Consider the following 20,632-nt stretch of genomic DNA (forward strand, 5'->3'; position numbering starts at 1 on the left):
TCCTACCTCCGTCATCACCACCCTGGACTCTGTTTAGTATCCTCCTCCCGGGAGTCCGGCCTCTGCCGAAACCTCCTTCTATCAAGACTCTCCATGTTTTTGTTGTCCATCCACTATCCGCCTCTATGTCTTCTTCCCTCAAGTCTTCTTTCATTTTATGGGGAGGGGTCACGCCTTTCAGGAGGAGAGATTAATGTCACAGTCACTGTCTCACCAGCAACAGTCATTCAGTCCCAGTTTACTGTCTCCCATAGGAAACTACAATTCCCAGAATTCCTCCTGTTTCACACCTGCTCCCCATCCATGATTACCAGCACATGCACCTCACTTCTTAAATAGTCTGTCTCTTTACTCCTTCAGCATCTGGTCTCAAGGTTACTACCTGGATTACTGTGCTCTCATACTCGCCCTGTGAGCTGCATTCCTGTGAGTTCACTCCTCTAGTCATACCTAAGGACTAAATCAAGGACACATTTATATTCAGATAAGGACTCCAGATAACCAGATATAAATATTGCATAACGGTCTTGAGAATATTCTCAAGTTTTAAGCATCATTATAGTAGGCTTTTTCAGTGTTTGTTGTGTTTGTGTTTGCACTGTCTGGTTGGTGAGTTTGAAATGTATTTATACGGCTTTAGTTTTTTTCTGTTCTGGTACAATGTAATACATTTCTAGTTAAATTAGTTAACATTCACTGTTATTCTTAAATAAAAATGAACAGTGACATCAAGTTTAAATTTGGGTATAAACTAATTGTTTAGGGATAGACTCAATTATTATAAATTATATTCTAGTTTTAATCTGCAACAGATTCTGTTCTCCAGGTGTGATGGGTGCTAATAAAGTGAAGTCTGGTCTTACTGAACTGAATGATGATTGGTTTCGATGGTGGTTTAATAATGAATGGATTTCATTGCTAAACACAATGTAGGGTTTGGGGAGATTCACTGTTCATGTGTTACGGATTGGTCAGGTTCTGCACCCACAATCACACCCCGATCACAATCACCTGAGTTCTGATCACCACGCACCTGCACTCAATCAGCAACTCACCATAAGAGCACCACACACACAGTCATCATTGTCCGGGCTCGTTTGCACGAAGCGGACTCATTGAGCTTCACTCTTGTGGTCTCAATTCCCTGCTATACTTACCTTCTAACGTACCTTCTGATAATTACCTGTGTTCTCGTCCATCCTAGTCGAAGTCTCGTCTCAGTCTCCAGTCAGCGGTGTGTCAGCCATAAGTCTATTCACGGATCTCCAGCTGTGTGTGTGTGAGTGTTTCCACCTTCACCGGTCCTCCTCCCGTCGTTCCTGGAAAGGAAAAGATATACTGTCTTCACGTATCCATCTACACATCAAGAAACTCATCCAGAACTGTTCACTTACCCGGTCTTATCACGCTATCATCATCATCCTGCTCTGCTGTAAATAAACTTATTATCATTATCACTTACCTCAGTCTTCTGGTCTGCTTCCGTAACATCATGATGATATTCTTGATGGGAGATTCAGAGACAGACTGAAGCTGGATCATCAAACTGGATCTCTGACCATCACAAACACCACAACTGAAAATGCTGGATGTTATAAATTAGAGATCAAAATGCACAGTCTTACTGTCTATGGTGAGTTAAATATCAGTTTCAGTTGTTTGGTTTATTACTGCTTTAAAGGTAATCTAAACAAACATTTTATTAAGATGTTATGTTTGATGTTTTTTATTTTATTTGATGTTGTGGTTCTGCTAAAGCTGTGATCTGATTGGTCCTCTCTTATCTGGTGGGCGTGGCTACTGTCATTCTTCTGGTTAATGACATCAGATCCAGATGAGCTGAAGCACATATTTACCCATCAGGGTGAATATTAATCAAATTTCATATCAGAAAACAATTTGATCTGTTACTGCATTATAAAGCCATCAGAGGAACCCTGAATCGTCTGAGAGGAGCAACAATTGAGACCAGAGCCAAACACTCTCAGGATCTCACATTAAGAGGAAACACACTTTAACATTTTGTGGGTCAGTTTATTTCTGTTGATAATGATGTAATATAAGAAGTTGACGCCTACTGGAGCTTAAAGAGTGAATCACGTGTATTAACATGTGCAGTTATTTTAAACATTGGTCACTTAATTTTTACCACTGAGAAGCTTCACATCAGCGCATTATTATTATTATTATTATTATTTTTTTTTTTTTTTTTTTTTTTGAAGCATTCGTATTTTCATACTTGTGGACTAAAACCTTTAAAGATGTTTTACAGATTTTGGTACTGTTTGTGGCATCTAGTTGGTAAGTTTAAATGTGTTTTTATGACTTCAGTTGTTTTGGTTCTGTTATCATGTGATAAATGTATGGCTTTAAGTATAAATACTCACCAAGTGTGGCATTTTGACAACATTTTGACAAGTAGATCTGGATGTTTTGTGCTTCCAGTTACGGTTGACCTGCTTAATGCAGCCTAACAATCCTGTAATGGATTTGAATTATAGAGATGTGTTAGTGTGTGATGTGAATACCAGGTTAAAGAGATTTTTAATCTAGATTTAAACTGACAGAGTTGCCTCCCAAACAGGGATAGGCAGATTGTTCAAGAGATTGGACACTAAATAGGAAAAAGCCGGACACTGTCTTATCAGTGTTTGACTTCCTTTATATGAGCTTCATTCATTTCTGTCAGCTTCAGAATAGGAGCAAACATCTGACATTTTTCTGCTGTGGTCTGAAACCGTGTGCTGAGTTGACTAATGATGCTGTCAAGTGCAATGAAAAAGACATTTAAAAACAATCTGTGCACTGTCTTCACTTGTTTCCTCTTGAGAGCTATCATCTGCCATGTGTTTTCTTTTACGTTTTCATATTTCTGCCTTTTTGGAACTGGACACAAATGCTTGGGGAGGCCTCAGCCAGCAAGATTTCCCTTAAAGGTTGTATCAGCGATTTCTAGCCTGAAACATAAAGTGTCAAATTCAGCTGACCTTTCTTCACAATCCGCTCGCTGCCTGCCCCATAAATTGTCTGTGAAAAAAAACGCGTCTCTCTGGTCAGCCAAAAAAACAATCAGCACTACCAACCTTTCCACAGATAATCAAACAGTGTTCCAACCAATCAGCGTCAGGGGTTTGGTGTTGTGGACTTTCCTACTGGTGCAGGGATGTGAGGGAGGTCCACAACACCAAACCCCTGACGCTGATTGGTTGGAACACTGTTTGTTTACCTGTGGAAAGGTTTGTAGTGCCGATTGTTTGTTTTTTTAGCATATCTCAGACCCTAGGCTGACCAAAGAGATGCGTTTTTTTCACAGACAATTTATGGGGCAAGCAGCGAGCGGATCGTGAAGAAAGGTCAGCTGAAATTTACACTTTATGTTTTAGGCTAGAAATCGCTGATACAACCTTTAATTTCATCTAACAGTGCTTTGATATTTGCTGCTTCAATATCGAGAGAAATATCTCCTGCCTGAAGGATAATGTTTCTGTTTTCAATGCACTGTAGTACCTTCACCCACATAGTGAATAGGACGATGGAAACAAACATTGTAAAGTACTTCTTAATCCACTGTTACTCTGTTCCACTATTATCCCTTGTCCAACACCCCTGTATCAGACTCAACTTGTTCTGCTCAATGATGAGACCTGTACTGGGTGTTTTTCGGATCATCCGTAGCAATCTGCCGACCTTAGATTCACTCCTTTATCACCATTCACCATCGTGGACTTCATTGTGGCCGCCGCTCTGCTCGACCAGCCACACGCTCTCCAACGCCGAGGCTTTACATCACCTCCATTTCCCATCCATTTCTTCCCTGACATCCTCGCATCATTCGGCCATGCTCCTCCTCGGGCCATATCCTCCCCTTGGAAGGTGGACGGTATTTAAGCCTGAGGCACAGGGGCGTCGCTCGGAATTCTGGGCCCCGTGTACTGACTCAGCTAAGGGGCCCCCCTAAAAACTAAAAATTACATTCTAACTAAAAATGTTTGTTTTACCCCTCTAACTCGGATCCTTCTCGCACCCATTCCGAGCGGATCTCAAACCCCGGTCTCCGGCATGGGAGGCGGACGCACTAACAAGGAGGTTATGACTGCAGTTCGTAACATTGGTCGCTAGTGCGTCTCCTGACATCGGGGAGTTAGGTTTACCTGCACTGTTCGCGATTGCAATAACACGAACTGGGGGGGGGGGGGGGGGATCGCGAACAAATAAATGTTTTGACACCAAGAAACAGCAATTAGAATAATTTAAAGTAAATCATTTTTACTATTAAATTTTTTTTTTTAGCACCACAATTTTATTGGGGGCTTCTCTGGGCCCCCTCTGAGTCATGGGCCCCGAGAATCGTCATCGTTTACCCCCCCTTTACAGCGCCCCAGCTGAGGCAAACAGTGTTTAAATCTAACAGACCATTTACGCGGAAAGTAAACAAAGCCAATCTATTTGTGACCCTCTAAAATTGGCTAACCTCATTCCTAAATCCACTCCAGCCTCCAAGGCGGCCAATAGATCGAACAAGTCCCCGAACTCACCTCGCTCGAAACCACCATTGTCGCGCACAAGACCTGGCTTTCCTCGAGTGACTCGCTTCCCGCTTAGGCTCAACTTTTCACTGCTGCCTTTCTGGCCACAGCGCAGCATGTAGTCAGACCACCAGCTATCGTAACCATTGCTAGCGCGAGACAGGCCGTGTTGTTAATTATTTTAAGGTAAGGTCGCTAAAGGCAGGTCATTAATTGCTAAAAGACGTTAAATGACGTGATGACATAATTGATGTTGATGTCATTTTGTTACCACGGCGCAAAATTGCATAGAACACACAAAATAAAATTTTGCAGTAGCAGTTCTGGCTTGGTTTTAAATTATACATTATATTCCTAGACAAATGAGATGAAAAAGATTGTTTTTTGAGAAAATAAATTCAAGTGTTCAAATTAACAATTAGAAGTAACAAACTAACAACGAAGGTGCATCATAAGGCAACTATTAATATTTCAATGGAACAAGTTCAACTTGCAACCTAATTAGACTTTTTCACAGTAAATAAATAAATAAAATGACGTCAGCGGAAGTTTGTTCCGCTACAGGTCTGCACCCATCATATTAGTATGCCCTTGTCTCAAAAAATGCTTTTTACTTTTCCTGATTTCCAAGTTGTTGTTATATAATCAACAAAGAAACAACATTTTACTTGTTTGTAATTTATATGCTCATTCAGACTGCTGACCGCTGACAAAATAAGTGCCAGCTGGTTTCTGGTTTCGAACTCTGGTAAATTTGAGTGTGTTTTCTCAATTTACTCTGTTAAATTATTACAGCAACTTTCCTGTGGCCTAAAGCTAAAAACAGCGGAAACAAGCATGAGGCTGCCTCCGCCAGCTGTGCAGGCTGCACAGGCTCTCCAGCATTTTCTTCCGTATATCACAAGCTTCAGTGGCCTACAGCTACAGCAGCTGTGTGAAGTTGCTTCCGCTTGCAACACATGCCCTAACATTTCGGTCTTTTCCTCCTGTTACTTCTAATCCTTTTCCTTTTCAGTGGCCTACAGCTCCCATAGCAGACGCTAGTGCGAGGCCGCCTTCACTAGCTGTGCAGGCTACACAGGCTCTTCAGGATGTCACAAACCCCACTTGTTTCCTGTTACTTACAGCAGCTGAAGGAGGCATGAAGCTGTCTCTCTTTGTAACTCAGGCCCACACATCTCAGGCCTTTTCTCCTGTTACGAATAACCCCTTTCTTTTCAATGGCCTCCAGCTCCCATAGTAGACACTAGCCCTATTTTAGCGTGAGGCTACCTTTGCTGACAATTGCGGCCCATGCTCCTCTCCTTCACAGCTCTCTACTTAAAAGTTCTGGCTCCTCTCAAGCATCAAGACGCATCAGGCCATCAGCAAGCCTAAGCCTCGGCCACTCCTCACACTGCAAGCTGTCATGGCTTTCCAACCTCTTATCCTTCCCATGCCCTTCCTTCTACCTGCAGCAGCAGACGCTAGTGTGAGGCTGCCTCCGCTGGCCGCTCAAGACCTCTTACCTTTACCCTTCTGCTACTCCTTTTTCCTCTCAGTAGCCAGGGGCTAATCCATGCATGAGGTTGCCTCCGCAAACTGTTACAGCCCCTCCCTATCTTCATTCTCACCCTCCTTTTCAATCTAAAATACTTTATTCACAGCAGTCCCATTACTTACCCCACCGAATGCTGCCGCTCTGCAACCAGCCCCTAATACCTAAATACCTACCATCAAGATTCTTGCAGAAATTCTCTAACTCCAGTAACTCACTTTTCGCAACTCACATCCCCATAACTCATCCCTTAAAACCGCTTCTTGACATGGCATGTAGAGCTCGCCAGTCTGACGCTGTGAGCCGCAGCTCCTGTCAAGCACTGCACAGGCTTTCCCAGTTCTCCGTGGCAACTGTATGCATAAAAGCTTCTTTTGGGGAGTTCTCTGGGTTCGGCCTGTATTGCGGGCCCGGAGCGCTCCCCCAGGACAGCACACCAAAATATGCTTTCTACTTGCTCAAGCAGATTAGATGTAAGGGCAAACCAAGCGTGCCGTAGGTGTCCTCAAAAGTGAAGCCAAAAGTTTTCGATCGCCCCCCGGTGGCTGGCTGCAGTATAGGTCATAAACCCCGCCCTCTCCATGTAATCTAATGGGACGTGAGCCAAACTAAATAATCGAATTACACTTCAAATAATTTTTTTCCAAAGATGATTTCCATCATGTGAGGTGGTTCCTATAATGCTGATTGATGTTCAGGTGTTCGTTTTTCTAATAAGTTCGCTTTTAAGTAGTTATTTGATGCTATAAAAACGGGGTGTGGTGTCATGATTGTGATCGTACGATTGGGTCTGCGGGAGTTTGGGCGGGATTTTGACACTACGGCTCCACCTCACGACTCTACTGCGCAGACTCCGCCTCCAAACGAGTCTCTACTGCGCATGCTCTGGCTCCAAATGACGCATTTCCCCCAAGATGGTAGCGGCCATATTTAGATGTTTTGGCTTCACTTTTCTGTATGGGAAAGAAGCGGAGACGCGTTGTCCATCTTTTTTTACAGTCTATGGGGCAAACTCGTGAAATTATATTAAAAAAGAACTTTTGAGAATAACCATGTGTTCTCTGTTCTCAGATACAATGATAACAAGAGCGCATCCTCTTCTCTCTTAGAATACTCTTCTGTGTTTGTTTCATTTACACATTGGACGGCCATGCTTTTGCTTTGTATAGCTGAAAAGATTGGTCGGATGGTTATTAAAAGAACATTCACTTTTTTTTTACTCGTAGGAATCTGTTGTTTTAATCCAGCGTGTCATCGCATGTGATATTCGCCTTTAACCTGTGACAAACTCTGTTCTTCAGGTGCGCTTGGTTTTGCTAATGAAATATCAGTGATGAAGGGAAGTTCAGTCACTCTTAACTCTGGTTTTAGTGAAATTAAAGACAAAGATCAGGGTCAGTGGAGGTTTGGAAATGAAAACACTTCACTTGCTGAAATCAACAGCCAGACCAAAAGCATGACTGTATATGATGATGTTCTTGATGGGAGATTCAGAGACAGACTGAAGCTGGACAATCAAACTGGATCTCTGACCATCGCAAACACCAGACCTGAACATGTTGGATATTATGAACTACAGGTCAACAATATAACAAAGTGTTTTCTTCTCACTATCTACGGTGAGTTAAGTAGTAATTTCATGTGTTTGGTATTTTAATCAGCACAAAGAGACAATTATTAATCCAAATTTCTTTTTTTCTTCAGTTACTTTACACTGTTTCTATTTGTTCTGTATGTTTGATGATTCAGGAGATCAGTCAGTATCAGCGAAAATTGGAAATTCAGTCACTCTAAACTCTGGTCTTACTGAAATTATGGAGGATGATCAGATTCAGTGGCGGTTTTTTGATGACCCAGTTCTGTGGTGGTTTGGATATGAACACATTTTACTAGCTGAAATCAATAAACAGGTCAACAGATTCACTGAATATGACGATGTTCTTGATGGGAGATTCAGAGACAGACTGAAACTGGACAAACAAACTGCATCTCTGACCATCACAACCATCAAAATTCAACATGCTGGACGTTATAAACTGCAGAGCAAATATATGAAGCTTGATTTCTTTTTTACTGTGTATGGTGAGAGAAAAATAGTTTCACCTGTGTTTTAATGACAAAATTGAATACATAAGATTGTAACTATTTCATGTAGTAAACCATCATTGCGATTATTTACTAGTATTAATCTGTGCTTATCCCTGTTTCTGTTGTTCTATGTGTGTGTGTTTGATGATACAGATGAAATATCAGTGACGGAAGGAGATGCAGTCACTCTAAACTCGCATTTTACTCAAATGATGGATGATGATGAGTTTGGGAGGATTCGGTCAAAGGTTTTGGATGATGATCAGATTGAGTGGAGATTTTTTAAGACTTTAATAGGTAAAATCAATAGACGGGTTGACACAATCATTGTATATAATGATATTCTTGATGGGAGATTCAGAGGCAGACTGAAGCTGGACAATCAAACTGGATCTCTGACCATCTCAAACACCACAACTGAAGATGCTGGAGATTATAAACTAAAGATAACTGGAGCAAAACCGTCTTCAATAACATTTAGAGTTTCTGTCTATAGTAAGTAGCGATCGTTTTTTTGCTCCTTCAAATATTCTTGATATTTCATCCAGATTTATTAACAATTTACATATTTATTGTTGAATCATTTTGTATTTTTAGATGACTGTACAACACTCACTCATCACACTGAACTGAAAATATGATTGTTGATTCGATTTATTTATATTTCACTTTATTCTCTGTTTTCAGCTCGTCTGCCTGTTCCTGTCATCGGCAGTAACTCTTCACAATGTTCTTCATCGTCATCATCATCATATTGTTCACTGCTGTGTTCAGTGGTGAATGTGAGTCATGTGACTCTCTCCTGGTACAAAGGAAACAGTGTATTGTCCAGCATCAGTGTGTCTGATCTCAGCATCAGTCTCTCTCTACCTCTGGAGGTGGAATATGAGGATAAAAACACCTACAGCTGTGTGCTCAACAACTCATTCACTAACCTGTCTCAGCATCTGGTCATCAGTGAGCTCTGTCAACCATGTTCAGGTACGGCAGCACTGCTGAATATATTAACGTTTATTGACTGAGCTGATCTCAGTTTGTTGTTTTTGTTCCTCAGACTCTGTCCACTGTTGTGGTTCTACTGAAGCTGTGATCCGATTGGTCCTCTCCGCTCTGGTGGGCGTGGCTACTGTCCTTCTTCTGGTTAATGACATCAGATCCAGAAGAGCTGAACAAGATCAAGCACAATAAAAATACTGATGATTATCTGAGCTTGCACTCTCTCTTTTTTTTCTTATTTTCAAATGTATTTATTCGTAAGGTTTCATTGTTTATATTTTCTCTGACACACAGATCTCACTTTATTACTGCTGTCCATTTGCCTTCTGTATTCGTTTGCCTTAATTAAGTTTTCTCACTCTAAGAGCCTCTCCATGTTTTATTACATTCATTATGTTGCGCACCCCCTTATCACCATTCATTAGGAAGATTTGGATTTCTTGATACTTTCTTAAACAGCTCAAGAATCAGAAAGAGCTTTGTCGCACATACAGGAATTTGTTTTGATGTTTTTGGCTCATTTTACACTTGTATTGAATTAAACTTTGACTTAAATTGCTTCAGACAACCTGTTTGTTGATCACTTAGATGAACTTTGCCTTTTCCTGGTTTTGAGTTTGCAAATGTAAGATCAACAAAAGCTTGTTGGTTTTCCTGATGTAAAAGAGGATGGATATATGAAAGTAAACTGTGATGAAGGTTAGGGGAGGATTTACACACAACCAAATAAATATCAGAGTTCAACCATGTTTTTTTTTACATTTTAAGGGTTACTAGAGAGAGATTTTCTGTGAACTGATAAAGAAAATGTTTCTCAAATTTGGTTCGTTCTGTTTGTGTTTGTGGCATCTGGTTGGTGAGTTTAAAATGTTTTCTATGGTTTCGGTTCTTTCTGTTATACTAACGTGATAAATTATGGGTCGAATTAGTCAGAGAGGATTCATATTACTCTACTTGTTATTCTCATATTGAAATAATTCAGCTGTGTTTTTTACTTTAAAATCAATTCAGGTGTGAACTCAGTTATTAGTGATTAAATAAAATAAATACAAAGCTCAAACCAAACAGCATTCATTTTAGTGTGACCCTAAAGATTAAAGTTAAAGAATCTTCATTTACACTAGGATTGGTCTGTGCTGGTCTTTTTAGTTTTTTTTTTTTCTCAACTCAACAGGTTGGATTAAATCATCAACATATTTTCAAATATTTTAAATATGAGGAAAGAACAAAAAACGGCATAATCAGCTAATAATATTTTGTTGGTTAACTTGGTTTTGCATGTATTCATAATTTCTCTCTATGACAGCCTGGCCAAAAAACATGTCTGCACAATTTGGTGGACATATTTTCATTGCATTATCATAAAAAAAAAAAGACCTGGGCCACGAAACCAGTCATAAGTGTCCATTTTGGAAATTAAGATTTAACTATTTGAATATTTGGAATCTAAGGGTGCAAAAAAAAAAAAGAGAGAGAGAAAATCACCATTATAGGACAACTCTACTTCCAGAACAAAAATTTACAAATAATTTACTCACCCTCTTGTCATCCAAGATGTTCATGTCTTTCTGTTTTCAGTCGTAAAGAAATTATGTTTTTTGAGGAAAGCATTTCAGGATTTTTCATTGGCGCCCCCAATTTTGAACTTCCAAAATGCAGTTTAAATGCAGCCTCAAAGGGCTCTAAACAGCCGAGGAAGAAGGGTCTTATCTAGCGAAACGATCGGTCATTGGTCAACAGCGTTTGACTTACTTTTGACGGGATTCAATAGTACATAGCATCGTGGACACGGAGTTAGTGCTACATGAGCTTTTGTGCTTAAAAAGTATTCACATTTTTATTTTTCAAAAAAAAAAAAAAGATAAGACCCTTCTTCCTCGGCTGGAATGGTTTAGAGCTCTTTAAGGCTGCATTTAAACTGCATTTTGGAAGTTCAAAATAAGAGGCACCAATGAAGTCCATTATATGGAAAATCCTGAAATGCTTTCCTGGAAAACCATCATTTCTTTACGACTGAAGACAGAAAGACATGAACATCTTGGATGTCCTCCTTTAAAGTGGTCCAAGTTGTTAGCAATGCAAATTATTAATCAAAAAATTAATTTGGGTATATTTAAGGTAGCAAATTTACAAAACATCGTCATAGAACAAGATCTTTACTTGAAGGGCTCATCGGATGCCCATTTTCCACAAGTTGATATGATTCTTCAGGGTCTTAATGAAAAGTCTATAACATACTTATTTTTATTTTTTTAATTGTAATGTAAAACAACACCTTTTTACGTTGTCAAAAGCAGCTTTACTCAACTGGTTATTTTCGATATTCCTTTAAATGTGAATGAGCTCTGCTCAACCCGCCCCTTTATTCTCTCTGTGGAGTGAGGAGCCTGTTTACTTTAGCCGAGTTTAGCCGCGAAACTTGCTAACTGGCTAAAAAACTCTGTTTTGCAGGTGTGTTTGGTAATGAAAGCAAGTTATTGAAAATGGGAGATTCGGTCACCCTAATCTCTGGTCTTACTGGAGTGAAGGATGATGATCGGATTCAGTGGATGTTTGGATCTGAAAACACTTTAATTGCTGAAATCAATAAACGGACCGGCAGCATGACTGTATATGATGATGTTCTTGATGGGAGATTCAGAGACAGACTGAAGCTGGACAATCAAACTGGATCTCTGACCATCACAAACGTGAGAATGAAACAAGCTGGGCGTTATGAACTGAAGAGCAAGAGTGTGGGGAGGGTTTTCAATCTCACTGTCATTGGTGAGTTAAATTAAATTTTATATTTTAATTATATATCTGTGGCGTTCCGTCCATAAAAGATGCGAATGCTCCGAATACCAAGGCCATCTGAGAGAATGAGTTCACGGGTTAATTAATATAAACATAAGCTGATCCCTTGTCATTTGAGATGTAAAAATGTGATGTTTATCTGCTTACCCCCAGGGTATCCAAGATGTAGGTGACTTTGTTCCCTCAGAAAAACACAAACAAAGATTTTAAACGAAAACCGGTGCAGTCTGCCAGCCATATAATGGAAGTGGATGGGCACCAGACCTTTAAAAGTAAACAAAAACATGCACGGACAAATCAAAATTACACCCTGCGGCTCATGACGATACATTGATTTTAAAGGTTTGGTGCCCATCCACATCCTACGTCATTATACAAAGTCACCTACATCTTGGATGCCCTGGGGGTAAGCAGATAAACATCAAATTTTCATTTTTGGGTGAACTATCCCTTTAAAGCCAATCTGGATCACCGCTCGCCACTGTTATATATAATTAGATATTTGATAGCTTTAATCCTGATAAGACTGAACACAAGAGCGTTCACAAAAACAGACATCATGCAATGAAACAACAGAGCTACAAATCTCGAGAAGAGAATAAGTGAATAAGTGACAGAAATTAATAAACTTAATATCTTTCTGCGTTTTAGAGTCATTTGACCGTTGGCGTCAGATTAAATGCAAAGCTGAAGTCAAATTTGAAATGAATACAAATTAAATGAACTTTGCTGAAGCTCAAGTAAAGGTCCTTCATGCTGAATGCTGTTGGGTCAATAATTGATCCTTCTGGAATCAACACAAACATAGTTATTAATCCAAACACCATTTCTGATATATTATGTAATTCATTTCACATGCACAAATTTACACTTTAAACGTTTTACTTTAGTAAACCATCAGATAAGACTCTGAATCTGTGATGAACCCTGATTTTGTTTGTCCTCTGTGTGTATTTGATGATACAGATGAAATATCAATGAAGGAGGGCGATTCAGTCACTCTAGACTCTGATCTTACTGAAATAATGGACGATGAGATTAAGTGGACGTTTGGAAGAGGAAACACTTTAATAGCTGAAATCAATAAACAGGCCAAACGTTTCACTGTCTATGATGATGTTCTTGATGGGAGATTCAGAGACAGATTGAAGCTGGATGAAAAAAATGGATCGCTGACCATCACAAACATCACAACTGAACATGCTGGAGTTTATAAAGTATGGATCAACTCTATGAGATTGTTTTTCTTTCTCTCTGTCTATGGTGAGTACAATACAATATTAATCCACACACTCTTTTACTTTTTTCAGTCTGTTCTGTTGTTTTCTATTATTAGTCTTTTAGAAATTACATGTCCAACTAATTACTTAAGTAAACAAGCATAAAGTATTTAAACAGTATTACTATGTGACAAACCCTCTTCTGTTTGTTCCCCATGTGTGTTTGCTGATACAGATGAAATGTCAGTGAAGGAGGGAGACTCAGTCACTCTAAACTCTGGTCTTTCTAAAACAGTGTTGGAACAGATTTTTTGGATGTATATGAATAAAAACACTCTCATAGCTGTAATGAACGCATGGTCCACATGGTCCAGCATTGTAAAGGATGATATTCTTGATGGGAGATTCAGAGACAGACTGAAGCTGGACGAACAAACTGGATCTTTGACCATCACAAACATCACAACTGAACATGCTGGACCTTATTTACTTGTGATAGAGAGAGGACCGACAAACCAGCTATTTAAAGCTTTCCATGTTTCTGTCTATAGTGAGTAAAGATCAGATTCAAAAGAGCTGAACAAAATAAAGCACATTTTCACACAACAGAAACCTAAAGGATGATGTTATTTCTTACATTATTATAATCTTTATATTAGGGCCGGGACTTTAACGCGTTAATTTAGATTAATTAATTACACAAAAATAACGCGTTAAAATTTTTGTAACGCATTTTAATTGCAGTTAGTTTTGCACCGCGGAACGTTTCTTACTGGATGAGATTCCGCGGACCGATTATTCTGGAGCACCAACTAGCGTTTAGACCATAGACTGCAAAAAATAGATTGTTTAGACAAGCTGCGTCCGTCCTAAATAGTATTGTATGTCCCAAATCGTAGTATGTTTAAAAAATTATTCCAAAGATTCCCGGATGGTCTACTACTTAACGATCAATGCACACTCTTAACTGCTAATATTGCCCGCAACACACTGCGCCGTGAACGAGGATTCGATTAGAACTACAAACACGCATAAAAAGTGTTAAAAAACTACAAACATGGAGGATATACGCGACCAACGGACAGATAGAGAAAGGGGTTTACGTGATAAATAATCAGTGTGTAACCTGATAAAAAATATTTTTTAAATGTTATCCGCGTTATATTCCATGTGCAGCAACATTTATAATGATAGGTTTGGTCATTAACGTTTAAATGCATAATTAAGCAAACACAAGAGCAGAGTTCTCGGTATGAAAGACTTGTTAAAGAACGTGCCTCTTTACACTTAATGGCAATATTGCACTGGTCTGTTGGACTTGGTTGAACAAAAATAAACAATATTTTGTTGCTTAAGCTTATGTATTCAGTCATTATTCAATGGTATACTAAAAATCCATGGAAAAATCTTAATTCTCACTGTTCTCAGGTCAAATATTTATATGCGATTAAAATGTGATTAATTTCGATTAATTAATTATAAAGCCTCTAATTAATTAGATTAAATTTTTTAATCGAGTCCCGGCCCTACTTTATATTCATCTTCTGAAAATAATGTGGTTAATTTTGCTCAAATGCTCATATGTGACCCTGGACCACAAAACCAGTCATAAGGTTAAATTTTACAAAACTGAGATGTATATATAATATGAAAGCTCAATAAATAAGCTTTCTATTGATGTATGGTTTGTTAGGATAGGACAATATTTGGCTGAGATGCATCTATTTAAAAATCTGGAATCTGAGGGTGCAAAAAAAATCAAAATACTGAGAAAATCACCTTTAAAGTTGTCCAAATTAAGTTCTTAACAATGCATATTACTTATCAAAAATTACATTTTGATATATTTATAATAGGAATTTTACAAAAAATCTTCATGGAACATGATCTTTACTTAATTTCCCAAAGATTTTTGGCATAAAAGAAAAATCTATAATTTTGACCCATGCAATGTATTTTTGGCTATTGCTACAAACATACCCCAGCGACTTGAGACTGGTTTTGTGCTCCAGGGTCACATATATGATCAAAGTATCAAATGCAAGGGATTGTCGTTAAATTCAGCAATTTTTCATACATGATTTTGTCGAGCGCCTCCTGAATGGTTCACCAGTGCATATGAAGTTTTGCATTATTAAAACATGAGGCTTATTTTTAAATGTTTTCATTAATATTAAGCTTATACTGATAAAACAGTGTTCGACTTATTTAGTACTATTAGATTATTTTGTAATTATACAAGATTTTCTGAAGCAAACCACATACAGTTGAAACATTATTATTATTTTATGTTTGTGTCGAATATTTTACATTAATATTCAAGCGGAAGTCATCATTATTAAACTAAAGAGATTCAGTCACTCTGAACTTCAATCACACCGAAAAAAGCAAAAATGTAAAAATATTTTGGCAGTCTGAAACAGTATATACTTTCAAATCTCTCAAGTATCATGCCTTTGAGAGATCTGAAGACGGACTGAAGCTGGACAATCAAACTGGATGTCTGACGATCACAAACATCACAACTGAACATGCTGGAATTTATAAAAAAAAAGATAAAAGTAGGTGATCCATCATCAAAAGCATTCAGAGTTTCTGTCTATGGTGAGTTGAGATCATTTGTTCTGTCCTCCAAATATTCAAGTGATGGATAATATAAACACTCACTCAACACACTGAACCGTTTTCAGCTCGTCTGTCTGTTCCTGTCATCGGCAGTAACTCTTCACAATGTTCTTCATCATCTTCATCACAACAAAATTGTTCATTGGTGTGTTCAGTGGTGAATGTGAGTCATGTGACTCTCTTCTGGTACAAAGGAAACAGTGTATTGTCCAGCATCAGTGTGTCTGATCTCAGCATCAGTCTCTCTCTACCTCTGGAGGTGGAATATGAGGATAAAAACACCTACAGCTGTGTGCTCAACAATCCCATCAGCCACCAGACTCAACATCTGGACATCAGTGAACTCTGTCAACCATGTTCAGGTACGGCAGCACTGCTGATATTAGTTGATGTCAGCGCTGATATTAAAGTTTATCGACTGGGCTGATCTCAGTTTGATGTTGTTATTCCTCAGACTCTGTCCACTGTTGTGGTTCTACTGGAGCTGTGATCCGATTGGTCCTCTCTGCTCTGGTGGGCGTGGCTACTGTCATTCTTCTGGTTTATGACATCAGATCCAGAAGAGCTGAACAAGATCAAGCACATTTTTACACTTCAGGTACCTCATTATATAATTTCTCATGAAACTGTTTAGTTTATTAATTATTAATCTTCAGTTATTTGTAATTGTTTTATATATTCACATACCGGTATATGTGTTTATATTAGGTGGCTGATTTCCACTCTAGAAGATGATTTGGGAACAAACAGCAATGTATTCTCTCATTAACAGTTTAAAGTAAATGTGAATGCTTGTCATGATAAATACGGATGATTACCAAATATTGCATCGCTTATGCTAGATTAGTTAAGATAACACACTTTCCTTTTTAATGTTTTGTTGTTTTACGATCTAATTTGTCATGTTTGTATGAAGATGTTCAAAATCACCTTAGATTTAAAGGTAGTGAAGTGTTGTTAACATTATAGACTAGTGTCAGATTTTTCAGAAATCCAGTTTGAGAAACGTATTCCTGTTTTTTTCCGGTAAGACACACACATCTCGCTTCACTACAGCGTCCATTTGCTGTTTGTGTTCGCTTGCATTTATCAATAAAGATTTCTCACTCTGAGGTTCAAGAGCATCTCCGTGTTTCATTCCGTTTATTATGTCGAGTGCCTCCTGGTGGAATACAAAGTTTCAGCAGTGCATATGAAGTTTAACACACATATAAATACACTTCTTCAAATGTAAATATGAAACACTTTGACAGTCGTAGGATGTTAATAATAGTGGAAGCGTATCACAGTCTGTGAATGTTTCTACTCTCGACGATTCATCCAGCAGAAGACTCTTGCAATGCTTCAGAGGATTTTTTTTTCTTGTCAAGAGACGTTCCTGCACTAAAATGCAAATAAAATCCAGAGATCTCATTATAAAGTCAAACTTGTAAAACTCCTGAGACAAAATATCACATAAAAAATACTGATTTTATGTCGTATTTTGTTTCAGCGGAGTAAATCAGATTTACAGGCTACTTTTCTCATTAGTTTTTACTGTTTGTTGTAGCAACACTAGCAAAAACAAATGCTAAAGGCCATTCACTGATAGTGTGAGATGCTCGCTTTGTGTGTCAAGGTCAAACCTGTTGTGGTCTGATTTTTCTACATCTATGTGGTTTGATCTTTTGATGGACAAACTGTCATGACTCTGGGCTGCGGACTTTTCCCTTCCCCACCAGAGGTCAGTGTTGCCAGATCAGGTTGACGATTTCCAGCCCAAAAGCTCACCAAAACCTGCCCACTTCAACAAAAACCAGCCCAAATTTTAACTGCCAAAATAATGAGAATTTTATTGCAATGTCTAGGTTGATAAGGGCCATTTTTATCTCTTTAAAAAAAGAATAATGACAAAATAAAATAAAGATAAATCAATTTCACAGGAATATGGATCAAAACAGGCCGAAAATATGCGTAAAATGTCCAGAAATCGTGGAAATTAACAAATTACTTCAACCCTTGGAAAAACGCATGCATCATTTTCAATGTCCACATTTAAAAAATGCTAATTTCTGTGCAAAAAGTGATGAGAAACAAATGTAATGTAAAACCCCGTCACTCACAAGTCATCACATCTCACTAACGTAAAAGACGTAAATTGATTGACAGGTCTCTGTTAAACTAAACCAGTAAGGGTTACGTTAAGCAAAAATGAGTTGATGACTGCACTACACATTATATTACTGTGATACTTTGAGCTCGAACGTACTAAAATAACATGACTAATGATAAAAGCGAAGAAAAAAACTGCTGATTGGGCTGCTTTTAATTTTTTAAAGCAGCCCAAATTTTATCTACCCGCCCAATGCGTTATTCTCCGGTCCAAGCCGATCAAAAGAAGCCCAATCTGGCAACACTGCCAGAGGTCACTGTCTCCCTTCCTCTAACAACCCCTCCTCTAAATCACATACACCTGTCCCATCACACACAACGATCACACCTCTGATCACACAGCTGTTCACAATTACCACAGACTATATAGTTTCCCATCTCGCACCACTCGTCCTGGTTTCATTGTCTTCTGATGTCTGTCCCTCACGTTCCGGATCGCTGTACTCAGCTCGTGTTTTCACTTCTGTCTGTGTTGCATTTCAAGTCGTGTTTGTGCCGTGTTGGCCTTTTGTTTGTGTTTTGTTTAATTAAATAATATCTTACCTGCATTTGGACCCTGACCTCTTCCTTGAAACGTGACACAAACAGCTTCTACATCAGTGTGTCTAATTTGAAAGGAGGTTTGTGTTTTGTTTTTTTTTTCTTCTTTTCAGTAATGGACGGAGATTTCAGTCACTCTTAATTTTACTTAAACAAGAAAAAATAACAAGATATGTCACTGGAAGTCTGAAACAAATTGTCACCGCTGTTAGGCTTTTAAATATTATAAAGAGACTCGGATATTGGCTAACAATCATTCTAAATGTCTGACCATCACAAATAAACATGCTGGATTTTATAAACCACCGTTTATAAGACATTCAGCAAAAACATTTAGAGTTTCTGTCTATGGTGAGTTGAGATCATTTGTGCTCCCCTTCAAATATTTATACGATGGACCCTATAAACACTCACTCGACACATTGAACCATTTTCAGACGCTCAGTTTGTGTGGCAAGGTTAAACCTGTTGTGGGCTGATTTGTCTACATGTGGTTTGATCTTTTGATCATCAGTGTGTCTAAGTTGAATGAGGTCTGTGGTTTGTGGCTGGAGCATTTCTTTTTTCTTCTCCTACTTATATAAACCAAACCATCTGAATTTCACTCCTTACAAAACATATTTTCAGTAAACAAAAAAACAAACAAAAAAACATCAACAGTCAATTAAGAAATTAAACATTTGTATTATGCAACAATTAATATTTTAAAACCAGCAAAAGCTCTTTGATTTTAATGATGAGATTGCTCATGAAGGGAAGTCAGTGAAAATTGGAAATTCAGTCACTCTAAACTCTGGTCTTACTGAAATAATGGATGATGGTGTGATTCAGTGGAGGTGTGGAAATGACATTTTAATAGCTGAAATCAATAAACTGGTTGGCAACATGACTGAATATGATGATGCTCTTGATGGGAGATTCAGAGACAGACTGAAGCTGGACAATCAAACTGGATCTCTGACTATTAGAAAAACCACAACTCAACATGCTGGGTTTTATGTAGTAAAGACCAACCATATGCAATTATATTTCTTGCTCGGGGTTCTTGGTGAGTAAACATTTTATCCATCACTAGATACAATATTAATCTACATGTTTTTTTGTGTGTGCTTTTTTTGTCAGTTCTGTTGGTTTATACAGTAGTATTAGTCATTTGAAAATTACATTTCAACTAATTACAGTAAAAAAACATGAAGTATCTAAACAGTAATCATTTGTGACAAACCTTTTTCTGTTTGTTCTCTGTGTTTGATGATACAGACGAAATATCAGTAATGGAGGGAGATTCACTCACTTTAAACTCTGGTGTTACTAAAAATTATGAGATTCAGTGGAGGTTTGGAACTGAAATCAATTTGATAGCTGATGTACGCAATAGATTCACTGTATATGATGATGTTCTTGATGGGAGATTTAGAGACAGACGGAAGCTGGACAATCAAACTGGATCTCTGACCATCACAAACATCAGAACTGAACATGCTGGACGTTATTTACTATTTATAACAGGGTCAAAACCTTTAATTGGGTCAGTAAAAATGTTCAAAGTTTCTGTCTATGGTGAGTAGAGATCATTTGTCCTGCCCTTCAAATATTCTTGATATTAACGTTTATTGACTGAGCTGATCTCAGTTTGATGTTTTTATTCCTCAGGCTGTTGTGGTCCTTCTGAAGCTGTGATCCGATTGGTCCTCTCTGCTCTGGTGGGCGTGGCTACTGTCATTCTTCTGGTTCATGACATCAGATCCAGAAGAGCTGAACAAGATCAAGCACATATTCACACATTAGAAATCTAAATGGTGTAACTTCTCATATATCTATTTCATGTTTATCATTTAATAATCTTATTTTTGCAGGGCTTATATTCATCTGCTGTTACTAATGCAACTAATTTTCAAATGCTCATATAAGTATCAAATGCAAGTGTTTGTCATGAATATACTGAAGATTAGATGCTCACATTAGTACAACCGGTTTAGTGGTTTTAATAGTCTAGTAGCCTACTATGTAGTCTTGCAGTGTTATCATTGTACGAGTTGAGCGTTTCAAGCGTTTGCCGCACCATTTGCACGAATCGCGCGAAACGCGTAAGTTCAAAAATCTGAACTTTGGCGAAAACTCGAGCCGCGTTAACCAATCAGGAGCTTGCTCTA

The 20,632-nt window shown here is 38.3% G+C and overlaps 1 protein-coding gene and 1 pseudogene across 1 annotated transcript; both read left to right on the plus strand.

Moving 5' to 3' along the window:
- The first annotated feature begins 6,331 nt into the window (after nt 1–6,331).
- Nucleotides 6,332–9,339, plus strand: LOC141338942 (uncharacterized). Its single transcript, XM_073844555.1, has 6 exons — nt 6,332–6,536; nt 7,365–7,682; nt 7,813–8,145; nt 8,305–8,646; nt 8,839–9,132; nt 9,206–9,339. The coding sequence occupies exons 1-6, from the start codon at nt 6,332–6,334 to the stop codon at nt 9,337–9,339; spliced, it is 1,626 nt and encodes a 541-aa protein (XP_073700656.1).
- Nucleotides 9,340–11,630: 2,291 nt separating this feature from the next.
- On the plus strand, nt 11,631–20,275 carry LOC141338943 (uncharacterized; annotated as a pseudogene).
- Nucleotides 20,276–20,632: the final 357 nt, after the last annotated feature.

This window comes from Garra rufa, chromosome 7 (assembly GCF_049309525.1).
Source record: "Garra rufa chromosome 7, GarRuf1.0, whole genome shotgun sequence".
Taxonomy (NCBI): Eukaryota; Metazoa; Chordata; class Actinopteri; order Cypriniformes; family Cyprinidae; genus Garra; species Garra rufa.